The 18650-nt window shown below is 44.6% G+C and overlaps 1 protein-coding gene across 1 annotated transcript in view; it reads left to right on the forward strand.

Annotated features, from left to right (window-relative positions):
- Nucleotides 1-929: 929 nt before the first annotated feature.
- Nucleotides 930-18650, forward strand: part of adcy9 (adenylate cyclase 9) — a 40671-nt gene continuing 22950 nt past the window's right edge. Inside the window, exon 1 of the mRNA XM_035175064.2 lies at nt 930-5070. Coding sequence (XP_035030955.1) covers nt 3183-5070 — 1888 coding nt within the window. The 5' untranslated portion in view covers nt 930-3182. The remainder of the gene's footprint in view (nt 5071-18650) is intronic.

The raw sequence follows: 18650 nt of genomic DNA on the forward strand, positions 1-18650 counted from the left end.
CAATGATAGCAAACAGCAGTTAGCTTTTAGCAATTAGCACTTTGTTATTATAATAATTATTATTGTTATTATAAAGAATTCAAAAATAATAAATACAGGGTACAGAAGTTCAATACATTGGTACAAAGATTCAAACACTGATATGTGTTAAGCTTATCTTGTAAACCCACAGCAGAAATATTACCCATAGAGCTCCTGAAATCAGCCCAATTATCAAAAAGGATTTAGTAACATTTAGTTACATCTAGAGGTGAAGTTGCATGTTGCAGATGAATACTCCTCACCTCACCCTCCTCTTCCAAACATGAAAGAGAACCTGTGGAAGCCTTCAGTTGTCATAAAAACTCAAAATGTGTTTAAGTTTGCCCCTTATATAAATATAAAGCATTTAAATATAAAGGGCTCATTCTAGGGTAAAGAAAACAACAATTCGTACAATTGAGATGATTAATCGTTAGTGAAAGCATCACTAGGATATTTCTATATTCAATTTCTGCCAATAGATCCCTTTCACCTAAATTTTACACACTGAACCTTTAAAGGTTAAAAATATTTTTTTAAGATGCCATGTATGAGGAAAATTCTGTAAACCACAGGGAGACAGGAGGAGGGTCGTTGTGGTTGGTTGATTAATTGGTTCATTGATCGATTGACAGATGTCCTTGTTCTAAATTGAATAGCCAGATTTTCTGAATTTATAACCTTGTTATAATTCTAAATTTGTTTGCAACTTTTGCTTTGCTCCTTTTAAATAGTTTAATTAAAACAAAAAACTCATGAGAGCAAAACTCCATTCATCTTTTTCTATGTCAAATGGGCTCATAAACGTCATCTTTGAGTCACGTGTGAAACATTTTAAATTTTCTTATCGACCGGAAACCGTGTTTTTCCCGAACACTGAGGCTCGCCTGACACGCTTTTCCCACAAACGTGGGAACACCGCCAGCTGAGGGAGGATCTCCGACCCAGTCGCAGCGAAGATGGTGGCAGGCACGGGAGTGCAGTTCTCCCGGAGAAGACGGAAAACCAGCCACGAAACTCCCGCTGAGGGTCTGCTTTCAATTTAGCCCCCCCCTCCCCAGGCCCGGCAGAGAGACTGGGTGGAAAGAAAAGGGGGAGAAAAGGGTGGCAACCAGCGGCGGACGGAAGAGGACGCACCAGAGCGCACAGTGTTGTGTTTGTTGGACCCACGCATGCCAGCGAAAACTAGCGCTTCACAGAGCCGAGGCACTGGCTGAGATACGGAGGCATTGCTGTTGTTCGTGGGCTCGGTTTTACGTTTCAATATAATCGGATCGAGGACATGTCCGAGGGCTCTCCTGCAGCGCTCTGGGGGATTTTCTACTTCTTTGCTCTGGGGGAATGCGAGGGCAGGAAATCCAGCCTCAGCTCCAAATAACCAGAGAACTGGGTCTGCTCTCCGAACGCAGGAAATACGGCCTGGGAACGAGGAAAAAAAGTTTGGCAGCTTTTGGAAACGAGAGACGGGCCAATCGCTGACGTTTCACACGCGTTTTGCCACTTGTTTTTTTAAGTGTTTGCGTGTTTCTTCTTTTTTGTGTTAAGCGCTCGTGGGACTGTAGTGAGTTGAAGAAGATCATTCAAATGTTCACACGCCGTTGGTGTTGTTACTGCAAGAGTTTTGATCATCACTATTTATAGACCAGCCCGTTCCGACCGAGGCAGTTCCTCATAGCTGTAGCCCATGTTTTGCCAACTGCGCGCAACAAGTTGCAGACACTCCCAGCAGAGGCAAACCTTCACCAAACCGGGGCCAGCGGATGGTGTTTTCTGCGCTTCTCTTCGCGGATTACGCGTCTTCGGGTTGCGCACACGCCTCCCCAGACCCCCCCATCGGAAGGCAGAGGGGGAATAAACGGTGGAGATCCGGAGAGGGAGTTCAGGAAAGGACGGGGCTGGATCCGTGGGAATAGGCCTGCCTGTCAGGCCTCCCTTGATCGGATTCTTGGACTACATGGACAGGGCTCCGAAATAACCCAGTCTGGAATATTTGCGAGGGCCCACTGGATTACAAATGGAAGAAGAGTGTATGAGAAGAAGAAATGCAAACCCATAGTGCAGCCGAGCAACACATGAGAAGGGGTGTAGTGGAAGGTAAAGCCCCTTGGATTACAAATGTTCCACTTTTTTCTTTTTTAACAGTGTACCTACTTTTTTATTTGTCATTATCTTTTTTAGGTAAAACACTCACACCGTAGCTCTGAGGTCTAAAGAGCAAAAGAACAGATACATTACTACTTTACTATATTCTTCTTATAGTTTAGATGCTTTATAATCCAGAATGTCCACATATTTCTTATCTGAGCACTGCTAGTTGTTCATAACAACACTGGGCGTGTTTTCACGAAGGGAAAGGACGAGCACATTGACAGTTGTGGAGATAAGAGAGACACAGTAACTTTTGGAGCTCGCTCGCTGCGCAGTACGCCAACTGTTGACAGCCTGTGTGTGTGTGTGTGTGTGCTCCTGTACAATGAAGCCCTGGACCTGAGCGCTGTTTTCCACCTTCTCCCCTCCACAAAAACACAGTTCTCTCGGAATGAAGACAGAATCGGGGTCTTTTCTCCTGAAGCTGTACTGACTGTGTGATGCCAGCAGCATCGAGATATTGCGCACGTCCAGAGGAGGCGACTTCCAGTCATGTAACGTCAGGAGCGACTGGATGAAGGCGTAAGAGCAAGAAGCCCGTTGCATCACCGACCGGTCCTTTTCGAGAAGGATGTTCAGTTCAGGAGGAAGAAGGTTTTTACCGCAGCTGGAGAGAGAGCCGGGATCAAACCCAGAGCCTCTTCGGAGGAGGACGCATGTGATGTGAGTACTGACGCAAACCGGGCTCGGATAATGACCTGCTCAAGAAACTGGAACGGTGCGTCTTGTGTGAGTGAGTGTGCAGGCTGCTGTGTGCGTAGAGGAGACGTCTGTTCGGCGCTCACCATTCATGCAGCGTGATTCTTCCAACAAACACCTTTGCTCTCTCTCCCCCTTCCTCCCTGTCACTCTCCCGCCGCCGCCTCCTCCCCCCTCGCCGTGCCACATGTGCACACGCGGCGCCCACGCACCGCGTCTTGTTGCCTGAGCGGCATCAGAAGATATTATTAATATAACCCCCACACACACACACACACCTCCAACCATCGTCTCCGCGTCTCACAGCAGTCAACATGGCCACTCTGCAACATCACCGGCAGCTTCTCGTGCGTGGCACTGAAGTCAGCTGTGACTCCAGCGGGGATGGCGCCGTGACCGTGCGAATTACCAACAGCGCGCCACACGCACATCAACGTGAGCCACTGAGGGCAGTCAACAGTGGAGGAGGAGGAGCTGGAGGCTGTGGGGCTGTGAGTAAAATGAACCCTGACCTCCACAAATACAGCATCTCCTCCAGCTGCAGCTCAGCAGAGTCCAGGCCTGCTGGGACCTCCATTTCCAGGGTGCAAAGGCAGGCGCCGCCTTTGTTCGAACGCTCTGCTGCCCAGTGCTGGGACCCCAAGTTTGACTCCCCGATCCTGGAAGAGGCGTGCCAAGAGAGGTGCTTTCCTCAGACGCAGCGCCGCTTCCGCTATGTCCTGTTTTACCTTGCAGTGGCTGCTGTACTCTGGGGGGTGTACTTTGGGGTCAACAAAGACCGCTGCAACCCCATGATCTTCCTAGCCCCCACAGCATCCTTTTTTGTTCTTCTAGTGCTCTTCTTTTTGTTCACCTTCACCCAGCCATACACATGGCTGTACAACCAAACCTCTTTGGTGCTGATAGCGATCACCTTCGCCATCACCTTAGCTCCCCAGATACAGACTGCTGGTTTCACTGAGCTGGAGTGGGCTGGTGGTGGGAATGCCTCATATCGCTCACTAGACGAACCAGCACAACTTACAATCCATTGCATCTCCCCTGTAGGCACCTTTTCCCTGTGCATGGAGGTTTTGCTGTTGTTATACAGTGTCCTCCATGTCCGTCTGTATGCCTCTGTGATGCTTGGGCTCCTCTATTCTATATTATTTGAGGCATTAGGATGGCTGCCATTGCTTCAAAGGAGTTATGACACTGCCAGATGGGGAACAGGGACAGAGGGTTCAGGTTCTGATTGGGAAACACTCGGCTGGCTCGGCCCGGCCAAAGCTCTGCTTCACTTGTGTGCTCATGTCATTGGCATCCACCTGTTTATCATGTCGGAGGTTCGTTCCCGCAGTACTTTTCTCAAAGTGGGCCAATCTATCATGCACGGCAAAGACTTAGAAGTGGAGAAGGCCTTGAAGGAGCGCATGATTCACTCTGTGATGCCACGACGAGTTGCAGACGAGCTGATGAAGCAGGGTGATGATGAGGGCTGCGGCGAGAACTCTGGCAAGCGTTATTCCTCCGGTGCTTGCTCTGCCTCGGCCATCTCAGTGGGTGGTGGAGGAAGCTGTGGAGTCTCACAAGCCCAAAGTTCCACAAGCCCCAAAAATCATGCTCACAACAATCACAAACGCAAGAAGACCTCCATCCCCCGTGGACAGATAATATTTAGGCCCTTTAACATGAAACGCATGGAGCCTGTGAGCATCCTCTTTGCAGACATTGTGGGTTTCACCAAAATGTCTGCCAACAAGTCAGCCCCAGCCTTGGTGGGCCTTCTCAATGACCTGTTTGGACGTTTTGACCGGCTCTGTGAACTAACCTGCTGTGAAAAGATCAGCACCCTGGGAGACTGCTACTACTGCGTGGCAGGGTGCCCTGAGCCCAGACCGGACCATGCCCACTGCTGTGTAGAGATGGGCCTGGGCATGATCCAGGCCATCGACCAGTTCTGCCAGGAGACGTGTGAGGCTGTCAGCATGCGTGTTGGCGTCCATACGGGTACCGTGCTCTGTGGGATCCTTGGAATCAAGCGCTTCAAGTTTGATGTATGGTCTAATGATGTAAATCTGGCTAACTTGATGGAGCAGCTAGGTGTGGCAGGCAAGGTCCACCTGTCAGAAGCCACTGCCCGATTCCTGGATGACCGTTACCAGAGCGAGGATGGGCGGGTGGCAGAGAGAGCTGGCCAGAGTGTGGTGGAGAAACTAAAGGGTAAGTGGCTGTTCTGCTATGACTTCCTTGTAAGTGTTTAGGAAAAACTGAGCCTCCGTGTAAAGACGTTAGATGTCAAAGAAACTCCAAGGTTCTCACAAATGAGGTATTACTGGTCTTGAACACATGTTCCACAGATGAATGACTTTAAGAGATAAATGAGCTATTTATAACTTACCTATGAGTTTATCTTCTTTCAAAGTTCAGTGAGTTGGTGATAACGCTTTGAGCATTGAACAGGTGATAAAAAGCTGAAGAGTGCTGCAAAGGCTAAAAACACATACAATAAGGCCATTTCACATTTCTCACACATATACAGGGTAAAGGTCAAACAGCTGTGCGTTGTCTGAACATGGTCACCGGGGCTGTGTGGGGTCACTACATGCCTCTACGGCACTAGAATATGCTATCTGAGGAGATCAGGCTACAAGATCAAGACATTAGAGCACCAGGAAAACAGAGGTGTTTGGGTTCATATCAACTGGATATCATTAAGTAGCAGTCAATTAATTCTTATTGCTCCTGTTTTACGTATAGAAACAGAAATTAGAACACAAATGTTTATCTCCAAGTACAACAAATGAATATAAGATGCCTGCTGCAGAGAAATGTTGGCAACTTGCATAGTAATACTATTAATGGTTGGCCAAGGCACAAGGATAACATGATGAGTATACATTTGGAATATACAGCGGCTAAATGGATGCAATACGTGACTCACTTGTTAGGCTGATTTATTCCAAGTATATAACCTCCATAGGCTGTTAACTGTGCTCTCTCTACTGTTTGTGACTTGTCGCTGTGGTGGGCCAGAATGTTGAATCCTAGAGATTGGAGTTGATAACAGGAGGGCTAACCAGCTTTACTGTGCCGTGGCAGGTATTGTCCTGGATTCTATTGGATTAAAGAGTTGATCATCATATTGTCCCCACCCCTTGTAGGAATAGTGGTGGGGTGGTGCAAATTTAGACTTGCCTGTCTGCAATTTGTCCATCTTTGCCAATGGAAAAAAAGAAATTTTCAGTGGTGTTCAGTAGTTCAGGCAACTAATAAAGTCATAGTTTGACAGAGAACATAAAAGGATTGAATTAACAGGAGATATTTGCATTTCGGGGCGAGGAGGTGCAATAATGGCTAGATACATTTTTCAAAATTGGATGGTTACCAGTTCAAATGCCAAGATTTGTTTGCTTTTTTAAAAGCCAGGATTTCTTTAGACATCACACACACCCACACACACACACATACATACACACACAAAGTCAGTCTGTATTAATACTCTGTGAAAAGCAGCATCAATGGAGCTTATCTCTTCAGCAGGGAGTTCCTGGTGGTCCTGTCTAATCTTAGGTCTCCTGCAAACAGAGACTATCTGTTCTATTGTCAGGCCTTATGTCAGAGTGTATTCACACTTGGCTCTAAACGGTACCATCACTCTCTATTTCCAGACTAGTGAACAGCAACAGAGTGGGATATTGACAGCCTTTGTTGAGGGGGAGAAAAGGGTAGAACGGCATCAAGTTTGCCTCTGAAACACAGACCCACAGGTTGCTGCTCAGAGCAAAAGACAACCTCAACAGTTGGTTTGTGTAGCACAGAGAGGAGGTTTGTGTAGATAAATCACCATAGTCTCTTTCTGAGAGAAATAAACATAATACCTCTTGTTGAGAGAAATCAATAGAATCACAGATGGAGTGATGCCACCACTGTCTGGCGCTGAGTGGCTGGAGAAGTGTATCTATAAGGAGTTGAGCCCAAAATGATCAAGATCAGAGAAGAAATCAGTTGTTGTAGCTGTTCATGATGTTAAGCCTTGTTTATGCTCGCTGTTCTTTTCCTTGCACGCGGCGGCATTCACCAGAAATGATGTCAGTTGTGCTGGAGCGCATCCTCCTTTCGACTGGTCTAGAACCAATTAACTTTATGGACTTGGTACATTAATGTCAATTAAGAAGCATAGAGAATCCCAGATGGCTCCTGGAGGGAGATTGCAGACTATGGAAAAATCGGTTCTGTTTGCGTTTCCTTTTTCTTCTTTGCCTTTTTTGTGTAAACGCCAGTACGAAAGGGAGAGGCACCATGTCCGGGTTGGCGCGCCAAATGTTCAATTCGTCAATCATAACCGCAGCCTTACTGTGCTCATCTTTAATTAAGCCAGTTGTCAGAGATGTTTGACATGACCAGGACACAATGTTTTAAAAGTGTTGCCAGCTGGACACTTTCCACAGTTCATAATGTTCCTAATGTTCCTAATTTTTCACCCTGATTACTGAACCCACTGTCAATTCTAACATATCATTTACTCTTACAGCACTCATTGACTTATATGGTCAAATACACATTGAACTACCCCTCCTCTCAATTACTTTCCATTCTCTTCCCTTCCATTTAAAACTTACAGCAGTTACCTGGTTCGAAAGAAGTTGGACAGTAGTTAAAACAAAAATCCCCAATCCAGACAGTTTCCAAGATGAGGTTTCTGCTGCACTTGTTTGATATGTTCAATATAAGCGTGAGTGATAAAATAAGTGATTTGGTTTACTTCTTTCATCCCCCCAAACTCCCCTAAATGCTTTGTCTTTCATTTTCTTTCCCTTCCACCTTTTCATTAGCCTCTGTTTTGTTATCATATGTATTGCCTCACTCTCACCTGTCACCCAGGCCTGTGCATGTGGTCTGTTGTGTAACACTGCTTCAGTGCTGTCTGTACTCAAGACTTTGCTACAGATCCCACAGCAGGCAGAATGAGTCGCCTCAGATAGTATGTTGTCAACCATTCTCTCTCTGTTGGTCCCTGAACACCCATCATCCCGCTCTCCTTTAAAACAACAACGACCAGCAAACCCTGACGTCTGCCAGGTGCTAAGATACTGTAGTTTTGCCAGGAGCACTCTCTGGGTAATACGTGAAATGTATCGTGATGCAGCAGCAAACAGTCTCCCATCTCGGTGCAGTGCATGTAAGGGATGAGTCATATCTCTGTTGACAAATGCATTAATTATGCAGGTATGGAGTGAATTGAATACAAGGCAGAAATTTCCAAAGCTTGCAGCTTTTCAGAAATGATTGAAAAATGTAGGCATGTTAAAGTTTGAACTGTGCAAAATCTAAAATAACTGCACAAGTTAAGTGTACAGGTTGTTTCATATTCACATTCAAAAGCCACACCAACTGTTTGTGGATTTCCAAAGTCACTTCTAAATTGGCTCACAGTTAATTTTGAACGTTCATTGCTCAGCTTCATTTACACGTTTGCTTGCCACAGACGGGTGATTGCATTAATGGTTGCAATTTCTTCTGAACCTGTCTAATGTGCTACATCCCTATTTACACAAAACACTGTCACGATACACTGAGCGACCATGAGACTACCGCGCTGTTTACACACATTGGATTCTGGAGGTAGCGGCTGTGGCTGGATGTTCTGCTCTCGCTGTGGCAGCACGGTCACAGCGCTGCAAATAGGGACATCTGTTTAACTGTCGCTACCACTCGTTAGTAATTAATTTACCAAATCTGTAAAACCAATCCCTCAATTAGGGTGTGACATTCACGCTCTTAGACCACTCACTCTTAAATCCTTAAATGGTAACCCAGTGATCATCACCCTCTTGTCTTGACTACATACCCTTCATACTGTGTGTGTGTGTGTGTATAGGTCTTTATATGAAGTCTTAAGCAGCAGGACATTACTTTCATGTCTCAGAAGAACACGTTTTTGTTATTTCACATTGTACTCCCATTTATTTCCAGCATTAGACAGTTTTTTTTTTTTTTTACATCCTCCATTTTTTTCAGTGCTGCCCTGTATCTGAATCTCACTTGGGTCACTGGTTGCTGCTGGTCCCCCTGCTCGTCATGCTGGTTTCTCCTCCATTCTCTCTAATCCAGTCCTGCCTCGTCTTTCTGTTTGCAGCGCACAAACACACTCGTATTTCACTGCAGGTGTTGAAGACTGCTTTTTTCTGCCCTGGGTTTTTGTTTAGCTGGTCTTTATATTCTGCCTGTAACTGCTGCGTTAATGCCTTTTTTAGGCTCCACTTCTTGAGTGCTTGGTAGCTTGGGTGAATGAGTTTGTGGATTTTCCAGGCGTCAGTGTGTGTTTGCATTAGACCGTATAGATTTATATTTTACAGTGTAGAGTAGCAGGAGATTGTACATCTGCAGACTCGAGTGTTTGAACCCTGAACTGTTCTCAAGGTATCGAAAAAACAGTGACACTAGCACCTTTTCTGTTTCAGTCTGTGATTCTGCCCGAAGCCACTTGCCCGGACCCATTTGTGTGTGCAAATGGGTCCATCTATCCGTCCCATCTCATGAACCCAATATCTAAGAAACATTTGCCACAGATGTCCACTCTGACTCAAAGGTCAAGGTCGCTTCAAACGATATTACACATTTGTCCTTCATGCCAGATTGCAAATATATTTTTCAGACCTTAGTGAAGACAAAGGGGCAACAACTCCGGCACTATTATTAGTCAAACTCTTCCTCATTCTTTTGTGTCTTGGCAAGGTAGGCGCTTGTTGATTTGAGTACTGCACAATTGGGTCAAACTCACAAGAGTCACCAGCTTTTAAAACTTTAGAGTGATAAGTCTTTACTTACTTTGATGTCAAAATGCGTACAGGTTGGCAGGTCTGCCGTTATTTAACACCATCACTCAGGAACAGAAGGCGGGACTCTCAACATTTTTCCCTGCAACTTGAGTGGTGGGCTGAGACATACGACCACGAGGCGGTAACTCTACTGTGACACTCACCCATGTGCACAAACAAGTCCATCCAGTGCAGTGTGGTGCAGTGGGACGGTCATGTCCTCTGACTGGTTGGTCTGTGCTAAATCAAATGTGTCACCTAAATGTGCAAATGACAGATCCATTAACCATAAACAGGCCAGATCCACTGGGTCATAGACTTTGCCATCCTACTCTCCATCTGTCTCCGTCCACTGTTGTCCTGCAAAGTGAACACTGCAACTGTCTAATTTTCAAACATCAGTGACATGTTTGTTTGCCAACTGGGTCACTGTGATGTTTCAGTACAAGCCACCATTTGCCTTCTGCCTCTTCGTAGACTTATTAATAGTGGTGTTGATTGGCAGTTTCTTCTCTGGAGACTGAGGACAGTGGAAATCACCTCTTTCCCCTGGTTTTCTCCTCCGAAGTCATGTCACGAATCACGTATCCTCCTCGGTTCTTCAACTTTTGATGAGAGCGGCAGTGCTGCGTGGCCAAAGTGTGTGTGTGTGTGTGTGTGTGTGTGTGTGTGTGTGTGTGTGTGTGTGTGTGTGTGTGTGTGTGTGTGTGTGTGTGTGTGTGTGTGTGTGTGTGTGTGTGTGTGTGTGTGTGTGTGTGTGTGTGTGTGTGTGTGTGTTGTAAAACAGATAAGGCATTGAAAAAAAGACTGATTAAAGACTTGAACGCATACACAAAGAGATTTATCACTTGAAGGTGGGCACAGGGCTTAGAGACTGATCTAATAAACTCCCTGTGTGCACGTTTCTTTTTCTTTTCTCTCTTTTCTCTCTTCTGCTTATTGCAGTGCCCTCCTCCTGCACTGTCACACACACCACTTCAGACATACCCTCTGTTTCCTTGTATGCACACAGTTGTCTTGTCTCCCTGTGTGTCTGTGTTCTATGTGCCTTTGTGAGAAAGTGACGCTCTGTATAAAGTTGCCTGCTGGTCTGTGAGCCATCACGGGGCTGCTTCTCAGAGTTGCTGTCACTACAGGGTTCAGGGGTCAACCATAATCACCTGGGTAGGTAGTCTGTGTGTCTGCGTCTGGCTCTCGTGTGTATGATAACAGAAAGAGAAGAAAAATGCCATGACATAGTGGAAGATGTGAAAGCAGAGAAAAGACGTTGGTGACGGAAACGAGAGATGACTTGCTTCAGTGGTGATGATTTATAGGTGGATTTGATTCAGCAACACCACAACTTCAGTCTTTATGCTACAGTATCAGTGACATTCATCTCTGTGGTGAGAGTGCAGACGTGCAGTCAAAGAAGACCAGGGTTCATGTTTTATCTCTCTCCTTCTCTCGCTGAGTCTGAACTGGGCTTCATGTGACTTGATGGTGGAAACATACCAGACTTTTAACTTGTTGACCTTTTAAAATTCCTCTTTGCAAAAATCCATATCAGCGTTGGGACACATCACATTGTCTTTACATGTGTGTTCGCACGCAAAAATCAGACACTATAGCAGTGTTTTTTTACTTGTAGGTCAATATAATGTTCTTTTTATTTTTCTCTTGCATTTAGGATTCTGCTTCGATAACACTGAGTCATTCTCGAAAAAACTCCAAGTATAAAAAACTCTCTGTAATTCTTATTTTAAAAAGAATTACCCCCACCCAAAAAAAGTTCACTCTCAGGATACCTCAGGATGAAGAAAAGGTAAAAGTCGAAGACGTCAACTTGCAAAGAGCGAGATTCGAGAACTTTTGGTGATCAGGGCCCACGCCGTTGTCGATGTACTGTAAAATAGAAACATGTGATCTCCGTAGTGGAATTTACCCGTCATGGCCTGCCTCCTGTTGTGCACTACCCTCTCGCCTGAAATTTCCAGGTATTTCCCTGTTGTTGTGAATGTGTCTGACCCGGACAGTCTCCTGCTGCATTCTTCATATGTGAAAGGCAAACTCCGGAAAATTTCCAGACCCCCTTTCACTGACATTTTCTTGAGTTAATGCCTAAACAGTTCCAGTTATAAGCGGAGGCCAGCAGCCCCGATAGAAGGAGCTGGCCACAGATAGCTTTCTCTCTTCTCCAAATAAGAACCCAGTTGCTCTCGATCTTCTTCTGCATCTCTTACTCTCTCCGATATCACACCTGTAAACACACCTTCTGTTATAATCTTCAAGGACCTGTACTAGCATTCACTCGTTCTATCTCCCTTTTAGTCATCCACCCCACATTTTTTACCACCAGTATGTCATTCCTATCGCGTGTGTATGTGTGTTCAGAGGTGATAAGCATGCCCAGCCCTGTCCTAGTCTGATACACGCACACACACACACACACGCACACACACACACACGCACACACGCACACACGCACACACGCACACACGCACACACACACGCCCATGGACTCTTTGACTAGTCTTTCCAGACCAGTTTGCTGTCCTTGTAAATGCATTGTGCTATTTTTAGTCTGAGCATTACATAAGTGTTTTGGGCACATTACTTAGAGTCTATACATGAGTGTGTGTTGCCTCTATTTATTCTGTCACCATCTTTATGGTTGCCACTATAAGCCTTGTAATGATTTACTGAAAAGTGACTTGTTACAGGTGGATTCACACACGACCTGGTCTCATTTGCTGTTTTATTACACTGAGTTTCATTGTGTTACTTTATCCCTGCAGTGGGTTTGGCTCTGGCAGCAAAACGTGTTGCTAAAAATACCCAGAAACTATTTCGTGATGCAGGAGATAATGACAAAGCCGAACACTAATGTCATGTGAAAATACAATGAAAAAATCTCATGCTCTATTGGTGTAGTTACTTTTAATTCATAGCAAGCAGCGCAGGGGCAGACGAGAAAGGTGGGCTGGGAGAGCGAGAGAGGGGATCACGTAAGAAGCAGCTCGGACCACCAGGCCTTTTAAACATCTGCACTGATGTGACCTTGATCCGTTTAGGATACACTGACCTCGGCCTTGTCCTGATTATTCACTTGCGGACAAAGGCCGACCTGACACACCTGCCAAACTGTTACTAATTGACCTGTTCATACATAATACATGATTCACAGAGGTCAAAAGTGTGTGTGTGTGTGTGTGTGTGTGTGTGTGTGTGTGTCAACTCGCTGGAGAGGAGCAGCGATTGTGAATAATAGATTTGGAGTACAAAGAAAACACTTTTTAACATTATATTATGATTTCATTTAATTGTTCAAAGCCAGTGGTTTAAATCATCCAAACAAAAGCAAAGATGAATTCACTTTGTCCCTGAGTTCATTAGACTTGTGCGGTATGCTTGTATCAACTTAACGATAAACTAGAGTGGCACGCAGAAGAGTACATGCCTCCGCCAAGGCCCAGTCCTCTTATGAAACCACATTTATATTCAATACGTACAGATTTGTATTTGGATCTGCACCAAATTGCACAAACTCATAAATATCACTCTAAACATACCTGATTTTTTTTTAGCAAGATCCATAAATTATTCTCTGAGAAATCAACGAAAATGTTGACAACCGCTCTATCTCAATGTTAAAGAGAGTGAAAACAAAGTCTCTGTATTCGCCCCATGATTCAGATCAGCACCTATATTTAATGGGTTCTTCCCTGGCTCAGGCCCAACCCCTTATTTGAGTCGTTTTTGTGTGATCCCGCAAAAAAAAAAAAGCATCTTGTTTTTAATATATTCTCATTGTTAGTTGAGTCCTTCATATGGTGGAGGGGGAGTTGTACCTGTACAACATTTTATTCTAGGGTGTGCCAACATTTTCCTCAGCCTGCTACTTCAGTCAATAATTTCCCCAGCGCACCCTTGGGTCTCAAAGAATCACCATGAAGTCTTCTTGTTCGGTATTTGTTGGTGGAGAATGACAGCAAGAGTAAAAGTGTGAGCCTTACGTCCATCACTGCTTAGAATATATACTGGGAGTTCATTGGATTTTGGTCAATTGAGGCCATGTTTAGAGGCGAAACCACCATTTCTATCTGTGTACTGACTGGTGTCACACTGATAGTTGTTAAATGTTAAAAAAAATAAGCACTTGATTTCCAGACACAACACTAAAAAAAAGTGCACAAAATGACAATAACACTTAATTGTATAGTATGAAAATGGATGTAGATTTTCAGATGTAGTGTTTCAACATTGTCTAAGATATCTTTTTTAAAAATACAACTCTCATGAGTTAACAGTCTGCATTTCGAGGCGGGAAAATCTGCGTCAGTTACGTTTTACCATAAAAAGCATATGAAGCGCTGGTCCCTGGTGGTCTGTGGAGAGAGAGAGAGAGAGAGAGAGAGAGAGAGAGAGAGAGAGAGAGAGAGCTGTTTGACATTAGAGGGAAGAGGAGAAGAAGAAGATGGAGCATATTTTCTAGTTATAACCATTTCCTAAGGATTTCCCACAGTACAGCTCATGGCAGCAGGGAGGGTATGCGTATATCTGTGTGTGTGTGTGTGTGTGTGTGTGTGTGTGTGTGTGTGTGTGTGTGTGTGTGTGTGTGTGTGTGTGTGTGTGTCCCATTCTTTCTTTGTGAGGAAACATTTTACGAATAGATCCTACAGAGTTAGGACATTTTGACGGGTCTTCACTTTTTCAATAAGCCGTTTGAGGTTTAAGACTTGGTTTTAGGGTTAGAATTAGGTTTAGGTTAGGGTAAGGGACTAAGGAATGTATTATGTCAAAGAGTGTCCTAAGATAGAAGTACAAAAGTGTGAGTGTGTGTGGCATCGTGAATTCAAGGCAAACCGCAGAATGAATCACTCTGTGACTCAAATGAGACTTTGTAGTTCAGGTTCATCACCTAAAAATATGTTATGTAAAGTTTCGGTTTGTGAGGAGAACAAACATGTGTTAACCTGCTGCATGTGTGCATTTCATCATGAGACAAGATGATGATAACGAGAGTAAATATGTGGCCGAGTGTGTGAACATGCGTAAAACCAAGTGACACACAATTTATCATTAGCGTCCCGACCTTTACAGCAGGACCAAGGTCTGTTGTTTCCTGCTCAAGGACTGTCCTCTGCCGCAGAGCGACAGCCTCCCCGAGAGAAACTCAGAGCCCCCGTGAAGTGAGATTCTTAACCGCTTTGTGTGTGTGTGTGTGTGTGTGTGTGTGTGTGTGTGTGTGTGTGTGTGTGTGTGTGTGTGTGTGTTGATGAGAGTGACGCAGTGATAGTTGCAGTGCGTCATTGCTCGTGTCAACCCACTGCGCTACATGTTACCCACACACACACAGGAACCACGGAGAAAGAGAGCCGCTGATAAACCGATAGTGCATGATGAAAAAGGGACATATGTATTCTTTCACCATCTTGCCTTTGTTACCCAGATCAGCAACAGGAGGGGGTTGGGGTATGATTTTATTGATGCAAACTCTAAAACATGCCTATCCATCTGATGTTATTTGATCCTGGCTCCAATTCATGTAATTTACTTTTAGGCAAATGAAAATCGGTAAGTGGTTTTGTTTCTCATTGCGTTCCACTCTCGTTGTATTTTGGAGCTGGTTCCAGTTAGAACAAGTTCCTGATGTTAGAGATGGTGTGACAAAGGTCCTGCGTTAGACCGAAACCCAAGAACTCATGTTCACGGGGTACTTCAGCCTTCCCCATGGACGTTCTGTTTATTCCATCAATTGTGAATTAAAAAGAAAAGGGGTTTTAAGGTAAGCGCCTAGAAAAGGGGCTCTGGACATTTTTGAGAGTTTGCCTTTCACATATGAAGAACACAGCAGGACATCATCCGGTTCAGACACATTCATAACAACAGGAAAATGTGTCGAGAACATTCAGGCGAGGGATGGCGCCTGGCGAGAGCATGCAGGAGGCAGGACAAACTCCCCTGCCAAATCAGGTGTTTTTATTTACAGCACATTGACACAGATGCCCGCCTTTATCACCAAAAGCTCTCGAAACTCATTGTCATTGTTGACATCTTTGTTGGCATCTTCTACATATACGGTACCTCTTTTCGTCCTGGGATATTTCGATTTTTCCATTTTTGTCTCAAACGTGGATTCGGCTGTGACCCGACCGTTTGCTGTGTGTCTTCCCCAATTCTCTCTCCCCATTTCACGCTTACTATCGTGTCATAAAGCCGAAATGCCCAAAAAAGCATTTCATTAACATCATTAACACACCCACTTTCTGGCTGTTTCTGGAAGTTTTCCTGCTCACATGGGCTCGCTTGGATGTTTTATTCGGATCTGACAGGAAAAGTTAGTGAAAATGCCCATGCAACTCACTCAGACATTTTCGTTCTCATATTTATCCCCCGTGCAAAATTTCTGGAAAAAAACGTCCAGACTTCAATGCATGTCTCTAAAGAGAGAGATAAATGAGGTGGAGAGAAAAAAAAGAAAAGGGGAGGAAGGAGTGGGAGAGAGCAAGGAACTCCCTGGACTCAAATGATGGCACAAAAGAGGGAAGGGGAGGGATAAGAGGGTATTTGAAGGAGTATAGTGTGAGAGTCTCATCAGCGTGTCCAAATATGGAGGCATGTGCTGTTGCATTGGGGCCTGTAGTCAGGACCCACCACGACCAAGGAGAACCGTGGATGGTAGATGGTGGGAGAAAGTAGAAGAAAGCCGAGAAAGCAGAAACATGGCGAGAGTAGTTGGATATAAAGCGAGGTAGTAAGAGGTGGGGAGAAACGTGTGGTTTGGCAAGAGAGGGACAAATTCAAGATGAAGGTTAGAGATAGAAGTTAGACGCTGCTGGAGGGCCGGCTCCCTGAGAAGGGAAAACATGTTGAAGTCTATTTTTAGTGCCGGAGTTGTTTATTTTCTGACTGTTCCAAGCAGTGACATGAAAGTGAAGAATGTGAGAAAAGGTTAGATGAAGCTGGAAGAGAGGAGGGGAAGTTTCTCCGCTGTCTGTCTTCTCCTCGTCCTTCTCAGCCTCAGTTTTCATGTTGACTCGGGTTGTTTTAGAAGTGTAACTGGTTTGAGTAAATGTTCAAGGGGCCTCCCTCTGTCTCCCTCTGTCTTCCATAGTCACACAAAAGTTCACTTTTCTGTGTTGTGGGACCAGAGGGAAGCTGGCGACCTTTGGGGTCACCGGGGACGGTTTCGATCATGTGGTTGGAAGCCTCCGTAAGGTCGAAGGTCATTTGTCAGGAAGTGCAGAGTTTGGATTGGGATCTGCCCTCTGGGGGATTATCTGAAATGTCAGCTTCGGTCTGAAACGTTCAGCCAGACGCTCTCACAGGAAGGCAGACGAACAGGGCTGTGTGTTTGTGGCGGGACTGACCTACACCTAGTGTGTCAGTATGTGTGTATGTAGGTATGCAGAGCTGTGGTGTCACACAACTGAATAATAATAGTGTTGGTAAGAGCTGATTCCCATAGTCGAGTAAATAGTCTTTTCTTTAACAAATTCATTAGTTTTTCACAATGATGTTAGCAATGAGTGAAAGAGACCTTTCACAGGATGTCTCCATAGTCCTAAACTCCAAAATATTGTTTTTTAGAGTGCTATGATAATTATCACAATATCATTTTCATCAACAGTAATATAACAAGTGTTCAATAGATATCGATATAATGGTTATGCATTGTGCACTATGAGAAGGTATAACACATAATTGATCAACCTCAGATTTTGTTATGTTTTGTTGTCTGTCAAGTGTCCTTCTCTGCCCATAAAGACAAGTTTAAACCCACAACGTTCACTCAGGAGCAAAAATCTTTAAAAGTCTTTCAACTTTAAAAGAAATATAATGTGACTTTTATCACGATAATTATCAATATATGAATATGAATCTTTGTATTCCAGAAGCACGTGGCAGCACATTTTTCTACAGGAACAGTTTTTTTAATGTTCATGGTAATTCATACCTTTACCAATAGTTTAGAGTGGTTCAGAGTGGGTTTTTTCTGTATATGTGTCAGTGTGTCAGGAAAGCAGAAGCATGTAAGTGAGTCTTTTTTTTCTTCGTGTGTGCGTGTGCGTGCATGTGTGTTTGTGTGTGTGCATGCTTGTGAGCGTGCATGTTTGTGTGCGTGCGTGCATGTGTGTATGTGCGTGTCCATAGAGTGCATGGTCTTCAGGTGTGTATGTGGAATTTGACGGCTCAGCTATGCTTCCTCTCCATTCATCCCTCTGTTCATTCATAGATTGATTCATTCATGTGCCTACACACTTGGTCTGCTCAAAGTGTGTGTGTGTGTGTGTGTGTGTGTGTGTGTGTGTGTGTGTGTGTGTGTGTGTGTGTGTGTGTGTGTGTGTGTGTGTGTGTGTGTGTGTGTGTGTGTGTCTGATCATCCATCCACTTGTCTCAGACAGGCAGATGCTTCATATTTCCTGGAAAGGATATCTTGTGTGTGAAGGGCTATGCCCTTTTAGTGGATGATGTTTGTATATAAACACCTGTTGTAGAAATCCTAATTTCTAGGTTGAATTCTTTCTTATTCCTTATCTTAAAGGGACAGTTCACCCAAAAAAAACGTCATTTACACCATGTTTTTAGCCTAAATGTCCTCTGATATCCTCGTCCTGAGCCACATTCGTGCCTGGATCACAGGCACATTTAGGCTCAAAACACGGAGTAAATGACTTCGTTTCGAGTCGAATTCGAATGTCGGTTTTCCGGATTCTTCCTTTCTCAGGTAGTAACATGCATGCTACCTTTGTAAGTAAATCCACGGACACCCTCATTTTTGTTGCTCCTCCTTCCACATGCGGGTATAGTCTTTTGCTTAGGTGCATCAGGGCCGATCTGGACATTCGATAGGTTTCTCGCTATTCCACGGGAACCACAACTCATAAAATGATCCCACCAGGCACTCGTTCTTCCTGGTCTCACCCAGTACCCTGGGGGCTGAACATGCCGCTGGACACAGGAGTTGTTGCAGATTGCTCAAATAATAGCTTGTCTCCT

Source organism: Hippoglossus stenolepis, chromosome 2 (assembly GCF_022539355.2).
Source record: "Hippoglossus stenolepis isolate QCI-W04-F060 chromosome 2, HSTE1.2, whole genome shotgun sequence".
Lineage (NCBI taxonomy): Eukaryota > Metazoa > Chordata > Actinopteri > Pleuronectiformes > Pleuronectidae > Hippoglossus > Hippoglossus stenolepis.